General features: G+C 40.6%; 1 protein-coding gene across 1 annotated transcript; it reads left to right on the top strand.

Moving 5' to 3' along the window:
• LOC140010338 (ABC transporter B family member 19) lies at positions 1 to 8,562 on the top strand. Its single transcript, XM_072056997.1, has 10 exons — positions 1 to 861; positions 995 to 1,049; positions 1,730 to 1,905; positions 2,362 to 2,562; positions 3,131 to 3,390; positions 3,479 to 3,795; positions 3,885 to 4,108; positions 4,328 to 5,147; positions 5,284 to 5,525; positions 7,135 to 8,562. Exons 1-10 carry the CDS (start codon positions 613 to 615, stop codon positions 8,341 to 8,343), a joined length of 3,753 nt encoding a protein of 1,250 aa, XP_071913098.1. The 5' UTR covers positions 1 to 612; the 3' UTR covers positions 8,344 to 8,562.
• The last annotated feature ends 6,108 nt before the right edge of the window (positions 8,563 to 14,670 follow it).

Below are 14,670 nucleotides of genomic sequence, written 5' to 3'. Positions count from 1 at the left end.
CTCTCGTGTGCCTCCACCATTTCCCCATCTTCCCTTTACCCACCGCCAATACCACTTCCTCCTTTGACTGCTAGTCTTACTAAATTCTACTTCCAGCCCCTCCCCGCTCAGGACTCAGGCTGCCATCACTTCCTCTTTCCGGCGAACCCAAGCTTTATTTCTCTATCCCTTGGTCGGTGTGGTGCGGCTGCTTAGTTAACACTCGCTCGCTCATTCTATCTATCACCTCTTGAAAGAATACGTGACCGACAGCTTGTCAGTTCTTCCTGGCTCTCTGCATTGAAGAAAATTAAAAGGGAAGAAAAAAAATTCCCTCTACTATAGTACGATACAAACAAAGCCATCTCCTCTTCTCTCCCTCTTTCAGATCTCTGAGTCACGTTTCTTCATCCATTGCACTGTACTTCTTCTTCTTCTTTTGATTTCTTAACATGGTGGTAAACCAGTCTCACCATGATCACCACCCATTTACCTCCCAGCAGCTGGTATAGACGATTCTTCCTTCTCAACTGGTGAGTGGTGACTGACTCACTCACTGAGTGGTGGGTTGTTGAGAGCTTTAAAACTTCTCGAGACTTTTAGAGGGGTGTTTTTTTGGTTTGTGTACAAGCAATGGCTGAGAATAGTGAAGCGATAGCGGCAATGCCTGAGGCGGAGAAGAAGAAGGAGCAGAGTCTACCATTCTATCAGCTGTTCTCCTTCGCTGACAAGTATGATTGGCTTTTGATGATCACTGGGAGCCTCGGAGCCGTTGTACACGGCTCCTCCATGCCGGTTTTCTTCCTGTTGTTCGGCGAGATGGTCAATGGTTTCGGCAAAAACCAAACTGATTTACATAAAATGATCCATGAAGTCGCCAAGGTTCCCCAATCTCCTCCCACTCCTACAAGTTCTATCTTTTTTAAATTATTAGTGTTTTTTGTTTTGGGGGATGTTGCTTAATACTACTACTAGTATTATGAGATCTAAATCGCTTGGTTTTTGAACGTTGCAGTACGCTCTCTACTTCATCTACCTTGGATTGATCGTGTGCTTTTCATCCTACGCCGGTAAAGCTGCTTCATACTAGTCCTTTTTTTTTTTCCAAATTCTCATGCTTTTTCTTCTCTTTGTTGAAATTACTAATTAATAATTTTCTTGAAACAAAAAGGAAAAAAAAATTATTGCTGTACAACAATTCTACAAGCACATTTGCAGATGCAAAAAGTTTTTTGAGTTTCGCGTAGTCGTAGTCGTGGCCGTGGGGTGGTATTTTGGGGCAGTAGCAGCATAAAAATAAGTGAGTACTGAGTAGAGTACAACTAGTAGTGAGCCAGCCAGCCAGCCAGCCAGCCAGGTCATTTTGGATCAACGTGGAGTTGGGTTTGCACGTGGCCCGTGGACGGTCCCCTGTCTTTTTCCCCTCTCATTTGTCCATTTCCTTAATGTCACTCTATTTTTATAGTATTATCCCACTATCTCTCACATCTCTTTCACTGCGCGATACATCAAAATTCTCAATCTTGGTTTTCCGGGGGGGCTGCAGTATATGGACAAAACAATCGTCAAAAAAGCAACTTAGTACGGCCATCTTCGCGAATTCGAGTTACTGATTAGCAGTAATCGTCTAATTCTATTTTAGCTGGTGATTAAGCTAAGCTCAGCAGCGGTAGTAAGTAGTAAATACTAATTAATTAGCTTGATGGCCAAATTCTAATGGTGCGGTGAAAATTACTTATGCATTAAACAGAGATTGCTTGCTGGATGCATAGTGGGGAGAGGCAAGCTGGAGCGTTAAGGAGGAAGTATTTGGAGGCGGTGTTGAAACAGGACGTTGGATTTTTCGATACAGATGCTAGGACTGGAGATATTGTTTTCAGCGTCTCAACGGATACCCTTCTTGTCCAAGATGCCATCAGCGAGAAGGTTCTTTTATTATTATTATTATCAATTTCTCTCTTTTTCTCATTTATTTCTTCTCCCTCTGTCTTTTAGTAACGGTGTAATCTAGTATTGCACTCATGTGTTGCACTCGCATTAAAGAGGGATACATGGATGGTGTGATCGATTGGTTGTTGGTTCTCAATTAATGCGGGACCCTTCCCAGAAATTAATTTCATTCTTACCTTTTGCTGGCGCATGGTAGCGCCTCTCCTCTATGCTGCTCCCTTCATCTTCGGCATCCACTCAGGGGGAGTTGAGAGCCATTAAGAACAGCGAGCATGCCCAATAATCATCATCCATGTTCCTGTTTATGTAACATAAACTATTTATGCATGGCCATAATTCGAAATTCGCTTTAATGATTGTGCTATCAGTTGTCGTGTCGAGAGAGACGGTCTTGATTTCTGTAATTATGTTTCTGCATTTGGGATTTTTCAGGTGGGAAATTTCATCCATTATCTTTCCACATTTTTGGCTGGTTTGGTGGTTGGTTTTGTGTCGGCATGGAGGCTAGCTCTGCTGAGCGTGGCTGTAATCCCGGGAATTGCTTTTGCTGGGGGTTTGTATGCATACACGCTCACAGGTCTAACATCCAAGAGTCGCGAATCTTATGCCAATGCCGGTATAATTGCAGAACAGGTGAGCCAGCTTCCCGCCTTTGGCCTCTGAACATCTTGTAGGATTTAATTACCTCCTGCCTCCTCCTGAATTAACTTTGTACATTTTTCTTTATGCTCCCTTTGATAGTTTGGTTTTTGTATTGGTCCCTCATCTTATCTTTAGCCATAATAGTAGTTAAATCACTGTTGTAGAGGAATAATGATCTTACATGTGCTGCTATCAAAAAGTTTGTTGACCTCTCCTTAATTTAATAATTATAGCTTTTTCCCTTAGTTGGCAATTGGCTTTTACCTTTAGAGCTTTGTCTACACTGAGCGTGACGTACTTAGCTTCTGTAATTTATTCATTTTAACCCAGCTCAGTTTAGCTAACGTCAAGCAGTATAAATGACTAAATTTGACAACTATCTTAATAATCAACGCCCCTTTTTGCTGGTTTTGCTTTTTTAGCATTTAATGAAAAAGCTTAGTTTCACTTTTTAAATACTTTTACCATATACTTGACGGGTGAATTAGTTGGATTGGTCACATACATGACTATAGTTGCTTTATGCTAGTATCTTCTAACTGATTCGCCATTTGCGTAGGCCATTGCACAAGTTAGGACGGTTTACTCGTATGTTGGCGAGAGTAAGGCTCTCAATTCTTATTCAGATGCAATACAGAATACTTTGAAACTCGGGTACAAGGCAGGAATGGCCAAAGGCCTTGGATTGGGATGCACCTATGGAATAGCATGCATGTCATGGGCCCTGGTGTTTTGGTATGCTGGAGTTTTTATCAGGAATGGACAGACTGATGGGGGAAAGGCATTCACTGCTATTTTTTCTGCTATTGTTGGGGGAATGTAAGATCTTAAATTAAAATGTCTAATACCTGGAATTAGTATAATCGAGTAAAATCATCAATAACCAACTGCTTAATTGAATTTTCAGGAGTTTGGGTCAGTCGTTTTCCAACCTAGGGGCATTCAGCAAAGGTAAAGCAGCTGGATACAAATTAATGGAGATTATGAAACAAAAACCAACAATATTGCAAGATCCTTCTGATGGGAAGTGCTTGGCTGAGGTCAACGGGAATATTGAATTCAAAAATGTAACCTTTAGCTATCCATCAAGACCTGATGTCATGATTTTCAGAGATTTCTCTATTTTCTTCCCTGCTGGAAAGACGGTGGCTGTTGTCGGTGGTAGTGGTTCAGGAAAGAGCACTGTAGTCTCCCTGATAGAAAGGTTCTACGATCCTAATCAGGGTAATCAATAGATTATGTCATGCAAGGTTTTGACCAATCTTGTGCTATTTTAAAAAGCAGTTGTACTTAGTTCATTGGTCATCTGGCAGGACAAATTTTGCTGGACAATGTGGATATAAAGACGCTGCAATTGAGATGGTTGAGGGATCAAATTGGTTTGGTGAACCAAGAACCTGCACTCTTTGCTACCACCATACTTGAAAACATTCTCTATGGAAAGCCTGAAGCAACAATGGCTGAGGTGGAGGCTGCTGCAACTGCTGCAAATGCTCATAGCTTTGTTACCTTGCTTCCTAATGGGTACAACACTCAGGTTGAAAGTCACATACAACTCTATCCAAATTCTCCTGGTATTTGATAAACATACAAATATGATTCATCAACCGGCGTTGATAAACCTATTTCAACTTGTGCTAGAAGCACAAAAGAAATAGAAGAAGAAAATCAGCCATATGAAAATTGCCTCATGTTCAACAAATTTAAGTTCATTATTCTTTAATTTTTAGTTTGTGAAAGTATCCCTAAAATGTAGGTGGGAGAGCGTGGCATCCAACTTTCTGGTGGTCAAAAGCAGAGAATAGCAATTGCCAGAGCTATGTTGAAGAACCCCAAGATCCTGCTGCTTGATGAAGCAACAAGTGCCCTGGACGCGGGTTCAGAGAGCATTGTTCAGGAAGCTTTGGACCGTCTCATGGTTGGAAGGACGACTGTTGTCGTTGCCCATCGCCTCTCCACCATAAGAAATGTTGATTCTATTGCAGTTATACAGCAAGGCCAGGTTGTAGAAACTGGAACACATGAAGAACTAGTTGCCAAAGCTGGGGCATATGCTTCATTAATTAGGTTCCAGGAAATGGTGGGCAACAGAGACTTTTCGAATCCATCAACCCGTCGGTCTCGCTCCACCAGGTTAAGCCACTCGTTGTCAACAAAGTCGTTAAGCCTCCGCTCTGGCAGTTTGAGGAATTTGAGCTATCAGTACAGCACCGGGGCTGACGGTCGAATAGAGATGGTGTCAAATGCTGAAACAGATAGGAAAAATCCAGCACCACACGGGTACTTCTGCAGGCTTCTTAAGCTGAATGCTCCTGAATGGCCTTATTCAATAATGGGAGCTGTAGGATCCATTCTGTCAGGATTCATTGGTCCAACATTTGCCATTGTGATGGGCAATATGATTGAGGTTTTCTACTACACAAATCCTGCTAGCATGGAAAGGAAAACGAAGGAGTATGTTTTCATTTACATTGGAGCTGGTCTTTATGCTGTTGTTGCATATTTGATACAGCATTACTTCTTCAGTATCATGGGGGAGAACCTCACCACAAGAGTGCGGAGGATGATGCTTGCAGGTAAATGATGAAATCATTCCTAATACGAACGAGTCTTGTATATAACCTGTTTAAGAAACGTTAATGTATTGATTTCATCTCTCACGGAGGCCTTGAATATCATTTTACTCATCAATTCTCTCTCAAAACACGTCAGCAATCTTGAGGAATGAAGTTGGATGGTTCGATGAGGAGGAACATAATTCAAACTTATTGGCAGCCCGCTTAGCCACCGATGCAGCAGATGTAAAATCCGCCATTGCTGAGAGGATTTCGGTGATCCTGCAGAATATGACGTCACTGCTCACTTCGTTTATAGTTGCCTTCATAGTGGAATGGAGAGTCTCACTGCTTATCCTAGCCACCTTCCCACTTCTGGTCCTTGCCAACTTTGCTCAGGTAAATCAATCAATTCCACATTCGTTAATGTCCCTCTGCGCGCGCGCGCGTGTGTGTGGCAGCATTCATTGGTTTTCTATCCAGGGATCCGAGGTTTTGATTTAGGTGTAAAGACTGTGGGAGCTGTACCATGGTTCTTGTTTTAGGTGGAATATCTAATCGAAGAAACAGCGTAGAGCGATTAAAGGATTCACCTAACTTTCGAAGGCCCGTGCCCGTCAAGGCATCTCGGAATAAGATTGGGGATAAAAAGATAACGATGTATAATCTCATGGTTTTGTCGGATGTTAGTAGCTGTGGGAATCTGTAGAATCCAATCTCACCTTTTTTCTTCTTTATCATTAAAGGACAGGAGCGTGAAAACTGAAAACGACGGGGCAATTTGCTGGGTAGGATGGCACGTGCTTCTCTAATTCTGGTGCATTAACGCTTCCAAAATAATAATAAAAAAAAATTCAGAAACGCTAGCAACAAAATAATCAACAACCATGCTGCGATTGTAGTTGGCCAATCCAAGAATGACAATATCCAGATTCTATCTTGTTTCAACCCAGCACCCCACTTTCGATGCATCATCAGTAAGTCTTCTGTCTTTTTCGATTCGCTTCTCGAGGCCATGGACTTTGCTACCTCTTGTGATCCCACTCAAATCTTTAGGTTGTCCGCTTTCTTCTTTCCTTTCTTCACCAATCTCTGTTAGAGTCGCGCCACGACCGACGTTTTGAGAAGAAGTAAAGGTTGAAACGAGGAAGGGGCCATTCAGCATATGGCTGATACGAGGATTAATCGCCTTTTGCGATCGTTTTTAATATCATTTAAGTTTTGAGATATTTTTCCACCAAAAGGAAAAAAAGAAAAGAAAAGAAAAGGGTTTTGAGACATTTTAAGGAGGCCCGTTTCTATTTCCTGGTTAGCCTTTCACGGGATAAGTTGTATTTAACGTCCAGAGGGTGTCAGGAATCGTAGTGCAAGGCCATATCAGGTCTAGAGGACTAGCGTCTTTAGCTGCCTGCATAACCGACACGGAGGAAAAAAAGAGGAAGATAGCATCCTTGTTTTTGTTTTGCATCCCTGTCCTTTCAGATTTTCTTTTCTTTGAGCTCAATTAAAGAGCTTTTGAAGCTGTGGCCCGCTTTCTAGTACCGTATGCTTCGCAGCAGTCATTCATGGGCGTTCCATGGTTACCATTTGCCTGCTTAAATTCGCGCATGTTACTCGAACAGTAAAGATTCGCTGCTTCTCCTGAACGTCTCTGAATTTTTTGTGATTTCTATTCCTGCTTTCTGGAAATCACATTCTGCCTGGGTTACTCATCAGTTATTGAAAGTTGTGTACCTTTAGCTTTAGGAATCAATTTCTCCTATTAAAATTTGGTAGTCTGAGCAATGGAGATGGCAAGAAGGGATTTTGACATGCTACGCTCAAATGATACATGATAGAAACTATTGTAGCACTGAACTAAATCAGGTCAATGTTGGCCATCAATGGCATGCATGCAAGAAAATTGTAGAGCCACTTTACGAAAGCTGTCCAATTTATGTTCTATCAACTAAACTATTCTAATTAAAAAAAATGTATAGTCTAATTTGATGTTTGTTACACTAAGCAGCAACTATCACTCAAAGGATTTGCTGGAGACACTGCAAAAGCACATGCTAAGACCAGTATGATTGCCGGTGAAGGAGTGAGCAACATTCGAACTGTTGCGGCATTCAATGCTCAAGAGAAGATTATTTCCCTGTTTTCGCAAGAGCTCCGTGTTCCGCAACTCCGTAGCCTAAAACGCAGTCAAATCTCCGGTCTTCTGTTTGGTCTTTCCCAACTTGCTCTTTTTGCATCAGAAGCATTGATCCTGTGGTATGGTTCCCACCTTGTAGGCAAAGGTGTCTCCACCTTCTCGAAGGTCATCAAGGTGTTCGTGGTTTTAGTCATAACAGCAAATTCAGTTGCTGAAACGGTGAGCCTTGCCCCTGAGATAATTCGGGGCGGTGAAGCTGTTGGATCTGTATTTATGATCCTTGACCGCTCAACAAGGATAGACCCTGATGATCCTGATGCTGAACCTGTTGAATCAATCCGTGGTGAGATTGAACTACGGCACGTTGATTTTGCATATCCTTCAAGACCGGACGTCAATGTGTTTAAGGACCTTAACCTCAGGATTCGTGCTGGCCAAAGCCAAGCACTTGTTGGGGCCAGTGGCTCAGGAAAGAGTTCTGTGATAGCATTGATCGAGCGATTTTACGATCCTACCTTTGGGAAGGTAATGATTGATGGGAAAGACATTAAAAGGTTGAACTTGAAATCCTTGAGACTAAAGATTGGGTTGGTACAGCAAGAGCCAGCTCTCTTTGCTGCTAGCATTTTTGATAACATTGCTTATGGTAAAGATGGTGCAACAGAATCAGAAGTAATTGAAGCTGCTCGTGCCGCTAATATGCACGCATTTGTCAGTGGATTACCTGAAGGGTACAAAACCCCAGTAGGTGAAAGGGGAGTTCAACTCTCAGGAGGTCAGAAACAACGGATCGCTATTGCACGGGCTGTTCTAAAGGATCCAACAATACTACTACTGGATGAAGCCACGAGTGCTCTTGATGCCGAGTCAGAATGCGTCCTACAAGAAGCACTGGAAAGGCTAATGAGAGGTCGAACTACTGTCCTGGTGGCACACCGGCTGTCCACCATACGGGGGGTAGATAGCATTGGAGTCGTGCAAGATGGACGCATTGTAGAACAAGGCAGCCACGGCGAGCTAATTAGCCGGCCTGATGGAGCATATTCTAGGCTCTTGCAACTACAGCACAATCATAATTGAAAAAGCTGATATGAGTATTTTTTTTTTTTTTTCAATCATCAGTTACATGTTTTCAATATCAGTTATATGGGATGTGGTTTGAGAGAGGGGTATTGGTCATGCTCTTTGTCCTATTAACCATTCTGTTCAGTTTTTCTTTTGGTTTTGGAGGATGATCGTTGTAGATATGATAACTAAGAACTATCGCTCCATTCCCAATGGAGAAGCACTTTGTCAAAATATTAGTTGTTTTATCTGTTCGTTACCTTTTCTTTCTTTCGCTTTCGCCTTTTAATGACACCGTTCATGCGTGTTTCTGCTTAGGAGTTCTTTTCAGCTTCAGACAAGAAAGGGCCACATCAATCCTCTGAGCTTGAGGCCGACATAAACAAACTGGACTTTGTGGCAACAACAGATAAAAGATTAAATAGACGCCCTTATTATTTGTTGGAGACGCACATATTCATTTCATCAAGATGGATCTAAATATTATTGTAATGAAGAAAGAATAGCACGAAGAATTATTAAAATGGGAGTTGAAGTAAAGTTGAGAGCTGTGTGAGCAGGAAGACTTCATTCTTCTCACTTTTTCACATGGCACGAGGCTTCTTACTTCTATCCCGCCCCTCCATCAACTGGTACTCTCGCTCTCTCTGCGCTGCTGTACAATCTCTAGTAAAGTCTGCTGGCCCAACCCCATCCCCAGTTTCTCCTTGGGGTCTATGCCACCATTAGTTGTACTTTGATTTGTCAAAAGAGAACTCCACACTAAGGGAAAGGCTGGCCCTTCACCTATTTTACAGTCCACAGCTGGTCAAGGCAAAAGAAAAGAAAAATGGGTACTTGGGGTACTATATGGCAGCAGCAGCAGTGTAGGGCCGAAGCAAATGAATCTCCTGAAAAACTCACATGCTGGTTTAAGTCTTTACGATGGGACCCAATGCCCCACTCGCAAATTGGCAGTTGGCAGAGGACTGAGGACTGAGGACTGGAGAGAGCTCAGTGCCTCTGTCGAGTGGTCCAGAAGGAAACCTGCTTCTCCATGGAGCGGACAGCATCAAAGGTAGTAGTTAGATGAACTAACATGATCATCATCCGGATTTCGCCAGTGATCATAGAATACCAGCACCAACGTGATAATGACTAAACAGGCATTATGATGCTCAGTTGGAATAAGTTTTGTTGGTAAGATCATCTGTCATGGATCACAGCTTGCTTTGATGTGAAAATTGCACGTTATTAGAGTCCTAGAGGGGGAAAAGCGTAAAAGATGAAAAATCACAGCGGTAGTGCAGACTAGTATCTTTGTCATCATACCAATCCTCCTCTGCCCAAGTGAATTGGAAGGAAAATAAAAATGTTGGGGTATGTTAAGTGGCGGATTAACGTGGAATTCGTCGTTATATTGTTAGATTTGGGTAATAACACAAATCAAAATGGCATATATATATATATATGTAAACACACACACACACACATCAAATACCATGCTTCCACTTGTTACATATAATGATAGAAGGATATTGTACTCCGGAGTCCGGATAGAGCTTAATCGGGATGGAGGTGTAAAAGTAGCGGGGGAAGGTCGCACACTACTTTGCATGTTGATTGTTGACACTTGAATTATTGGAGAAAATGATGGATTGGGACAACCAATTCATGAGCGGAAACAAAGGCAAACAGAACCCAATTTGGACTTCACTGCAAGAAAGGGGAAAAAAATTATTATACGTACGTAGATTGCAGAAGAAGAGGTCCCTCGTCCTTTTTACTCTTGTCAGATTTTTCTATCAACGATTCTTGTGCTCTCTCCCATTATATCAACACTGCCCTTTTCCTACCCCCGACCCTCCAATTCTGATGTGGGGAAGAGATGAGTAGAGTTTATTTTGACTGTTGGTCGTGGGAAAAAAAGAACGCTTCCTCTGTGTAGTTTTCTGTCTCTCCAGCTTCGGAATCCTGCACCCTCCAGTCTATTTTTCAGACCGTATTTGTTTGTTTTCTTCTTGTGAACCGAAATAATTGTTCTTCATGATGAATGCTGTTACTCCAGAGCAATGTAAAGAATGAATTTTGCTGGGGCAATTCAGAGCAGCAGTTGGCTGTCATGTAATGGACGAATTTTACAATGCCTGGACCTCTGAGAGAGGGAGAATAAAAAGATGGTTTAACAATACGAGAAGGACAACCATTTTCACTTGGGCATTTCTCCCTGTTTGACTGTTTTCTTCTTAAAAGTTGAAAGCTCTCTCTTTCATGTTGAAACTTCAGTCTTTAAGAGATTCTACATTCCATAAACAATGAACTTTTTGAACACGACGACGCTCGGATAAAAAGGAACCTTGATTTTCATGAGAATGGGAGCATCAGGGTCCGTATGTAACCGCAACGGATCTTCTGTTCCACACTCTGTGTCACTTTTTATTACATTATTATTTTCTTTTACATAAACATCATGTTTTAGTTCTTTTTTATTTTCTTAAAATTTAATAACTATTAATTAAATAAAAATATTAATACAGCAATTTCAAAAAAGTAATAGATAATAAAAAATTAAAAAATATAGCAAAAAATTCATAAAAAATCTCATTACTAGCCACTCATTCTAATTTGGGTGCCCGCCCACGGACTACTGTGTTTGTAGGGGAACAATCATCTTATTTCACATTCTCTTTTCTTTGCCCTTTTCTTTTACATTTTGCATCTTTCCAGCTCCATAATTCTTTGCCCCATCGATCTCAGCTCTGCTCCAATTCCATTCTCCTTAATCCTCTTCTTCCATGTCTCTATCTCAGCCATTTGGTCGTCACCTTCCTTTCCTCCTTTCTTTCTTGGCCATCCTTAATTTGCCCCCAAATCCCGAATTAATTATCTTCTCTAGGTGATTATGTCCCTCGTAACCACAGCTACGCTCTCGAATGGTTAACTTGCATCTTCCCATTTTTTTATTTTTTGACTTCTTTTGGAAATACTAGTCAATTATTTAGACATGTACTGGGATATAGAAGTTTAAGCAACTATGGTGATGATTAAAGGGATAATTGGGTTGGCTTTCCCGTAAGTTGATTCAATTGCTTATTGGATATGAAAATTTTTCTTGTAATAATAACTAAAGATTGGTTTTCACTGCCAATGTCGAGCGACCAGATGGATTACATCAGGGGAAAGGAGAAAAGAGACACCGGGAGTCGGGCAACAAAAAAGGGTCAATAGGTAGAATCTAATGGAATAGAAAAATATTTTATTTGGGTCTTTGAATAATTAAGGAACTAAACTTGTTAAATTAGTGAAACTCGCAGCCTCCGTCATCCCCTATTGCTGTTCTTGCCTTTATCACGTAACACTTACCAACAATTTGCTTGGAGGGGTTTCAGCCATCTAATCTGCTGGACTCTCTCATCGGCCCAAAGTTAGTGTTTAATTTAGGTGGACAGCTCCAATATTAGGTGCAATTCTACAATGTGGATTTATTGTTTGAAACCCAAACGAACAACTGGGATTGGGTTTGTGAGATGAAAGATAAAGATGAAGAATAATGGTATGTATTGGCCCCCAAAACCCAATAGCTTTTCTTCTATGAACCATTTGAAATTTCATGTCCTCGCCCAACGGCTTGCGTCTTCTGTCGAGAAACCAATATGGGTTGGACTTGGAGCCTCCAATAATGTGACGGCGGTAGAAAGGGGCGGTTCCATGCAGGAAACCAACAAATTCCAGATGGGCTTTGTTGACTTGGGACTATTTCTGGTAACGGGAATTATCCTATTGCACTCACGGGGTCAAAAGGGCAGGGCTGCGTTGAGCGTTGAGTTCGATCGGTCAGTGCACGCAGCCTGCATATTCATCACGGAATAAGTAACTATGGCTAATTGACGGAAGGTCAATAATGGCGCAATCAACCAGATTCGTTATACTGAGAAACTAATCATTGTCATCCTAAAAGAAATTAATTTCACGTTTCGATCTCTAGTAATGCATTGTAGTATAGACGCCCTGATTACGTAACGAGTCTTTCTAACGAAGACTATGATAGAGTTCAGATGTTGTTGCAAGATCAATTAACAATTGTTATTGTGTGCGTTCACATGGTGGAGTAAGACCGATTTAATTGTATTGACGAGTGCCCACTCAATATGCATTAGGGGAAAAAAATCTAATGAAATTAGTGTTTTCGCCACTGCATAACATAGGAAATTTTAGAAAAAAATGAAACTAGGGTTGCAAACGAATCGAGCCGATCGTGAGCAATTCGAATCCGAACTCAACTAGATTTCGGTCAAGATCGAGTTCGAGTTGAGTTCGAGCTGAACAAGTTGAACTCGAACTCAAATTCGAGTTTAAAGATATTCAGCTTGTTGACTCGTAAGCTGACTCAATTATATATATATATATATATTATTTTAATAGTAAAATTACATATATATTTTATTATTTGTTAAAAAAATTATTATTTTTTATTAATTATTAAAAAATAAAATAAATATTTTTTATTTTTTTAATCTCAAACTCGGTTCAATTTTAAGTTAAGCTCGAGTTAGAACTTTACATTTTAAGCTCGAGTTCAAGTTTAGATTTCGTAAAACTAAATTGAGGGTTGAATTGAATATGTCAAATCTCGATTTGACTTCACTTGTTTGCACCCCTACTTGATACATGGGGTAATAATGTCCGAAATAAAACCTTAAACAAGCAAGACCGGTGCAACAATAATCATACTTTTAAGTGAGGAATTTTCAATGGGTGTATAATGAATACTTATGAACATATCTAAATAGCGCATAAATATACTTATATTAATAATTATTATTCTTCCTTATATATATATTAATTAAACTTTTTTAAAAATTTAACACTTGAAGTATATCCTATTGAATCGGGTGTAAGTTAAGTGGCCGAAAACTGGCGTGTAGACAGCAGTATAACTTAATAGGAGTAGGAATAAATTGTAAGAGATGACGGATGGGTTTAGACAGAAATGAGGAGGGTGACCCGGGTGTAATAAGGTCTGAGGAGCTGGGCCGACAAAAGCACGGGTGTTAAATTAGGTTTGCCTGTAATAGAAATCTCTTTCCTAAATAATATAATGTACTGCGCCACGTGTCATGTCGCTGACGGAGGGGGGAAACGCATGTGACCAAGGCGACTGCCAACACACTCGTGCTTGTGTCCCTAACAAGGAGGAAACACAATTAATTGCGAGCCTTTCGCAAACCTCACCTTTCTAGTTGCTGCTACTTTGTAGCTCGTACGCCTCCCACACAGCCCATCATTTTTCTCTCCCATCACGTGTTATCAATTTTTAGTCTTACCGCTCATGTGCATCTCATGTGATCATTTCCTTTTTTTTTTTTTTTTTGTTTTTCCGTTCTTCTAAACATTTTGGCCTTCTCCGCCATCACATGGGATCTCGATGAATGACAAGTCAACGCCACTTCTATATTTTTTTGTCAAATATTTAATTTATTTAAATTATCATGCCCTCTTTAATTCTTTAATAATTTAAAAGATTTGATTTAATTCAAATTTTCTTTAGGCTCGTATGATAAATGAGACTGGCATTAAATTAAATTTGGTACGGAGGATCCCAATTGCTCTGCTGCAATGACTTTTGCAAACTTTCTACCTCCTGCCTCCACCATCCTGTCGCTCGCAGCTTCAATCCAACGTAGTTGGAAAACTGATTGTTGTAATTGGGGAGAAAATTCCATGCTTTTTTAAGCATACCATTCCTTCAGCTTGTATTCTTAAAGGAAGATAGTAGCGATTTGCTACGTTTTAAACAATTAAAATCGATGTGATGTGACGGTCAAAAAATAGTTATCTTATACTACTAACCAACCGTGGACTGAATATTAATAAATTTTTAACTTGAAGATATAATACCCAAGAAAAATGATAAAATCTCTTTTGTAATTGGTTGCAAACTGCTTTCAGCCTTATATTCTGATTTTTCTTTTTATAGTAAACTGGACCACAGCCTATGAATTGACAACCACAATTTAGCAGTCGCAAGTTTTTCCCTCTAGTCTAGTACCACTTATTTAACCGCTCTTCCTTGAGTTGTTAAAGTTCTCGTGCCTTTCCAGTTAGTTGACTTCTCCAACCATTCGATTTAAACTATTACGACGAGTAACAACTAACAAGAGGAGTTGCAATTGTCTAATGAGTGGCTGTTTCATGGTTGTAGCTGTGGCATTAATCAATGTAGCTGCACCAGCATCCTTGTCAACATGGTTCAAAATCACGGTCGCGGTTGCGGTCGCGGCCCGGAACGTTCCACATCAATTTCGGCATATCGGTCGCGGTCTCGGTGAGACGCAAATTTTAAAGTATTTAATATTCTAAAAA

Source organism: Coffea arabica, chromosome 7c, assembly GCF_036785885.1.
Source record: "Coffea arabica cultivar ET-39 chromosome 7c, Coffea Arabica ET-39 HiFi, whole genome shotgun sequence".
In the NCBI taxonomy this organism is placed as follows: Eukaryota; Viridiplantae; Streptophyta; class Magnoliopsida; order Gentianales; family Rubiaceae; genus Coffea; species Coffea arabica.
This window is presented reverse-complemented; position numbering and strand designations above follow the sequence as displayed.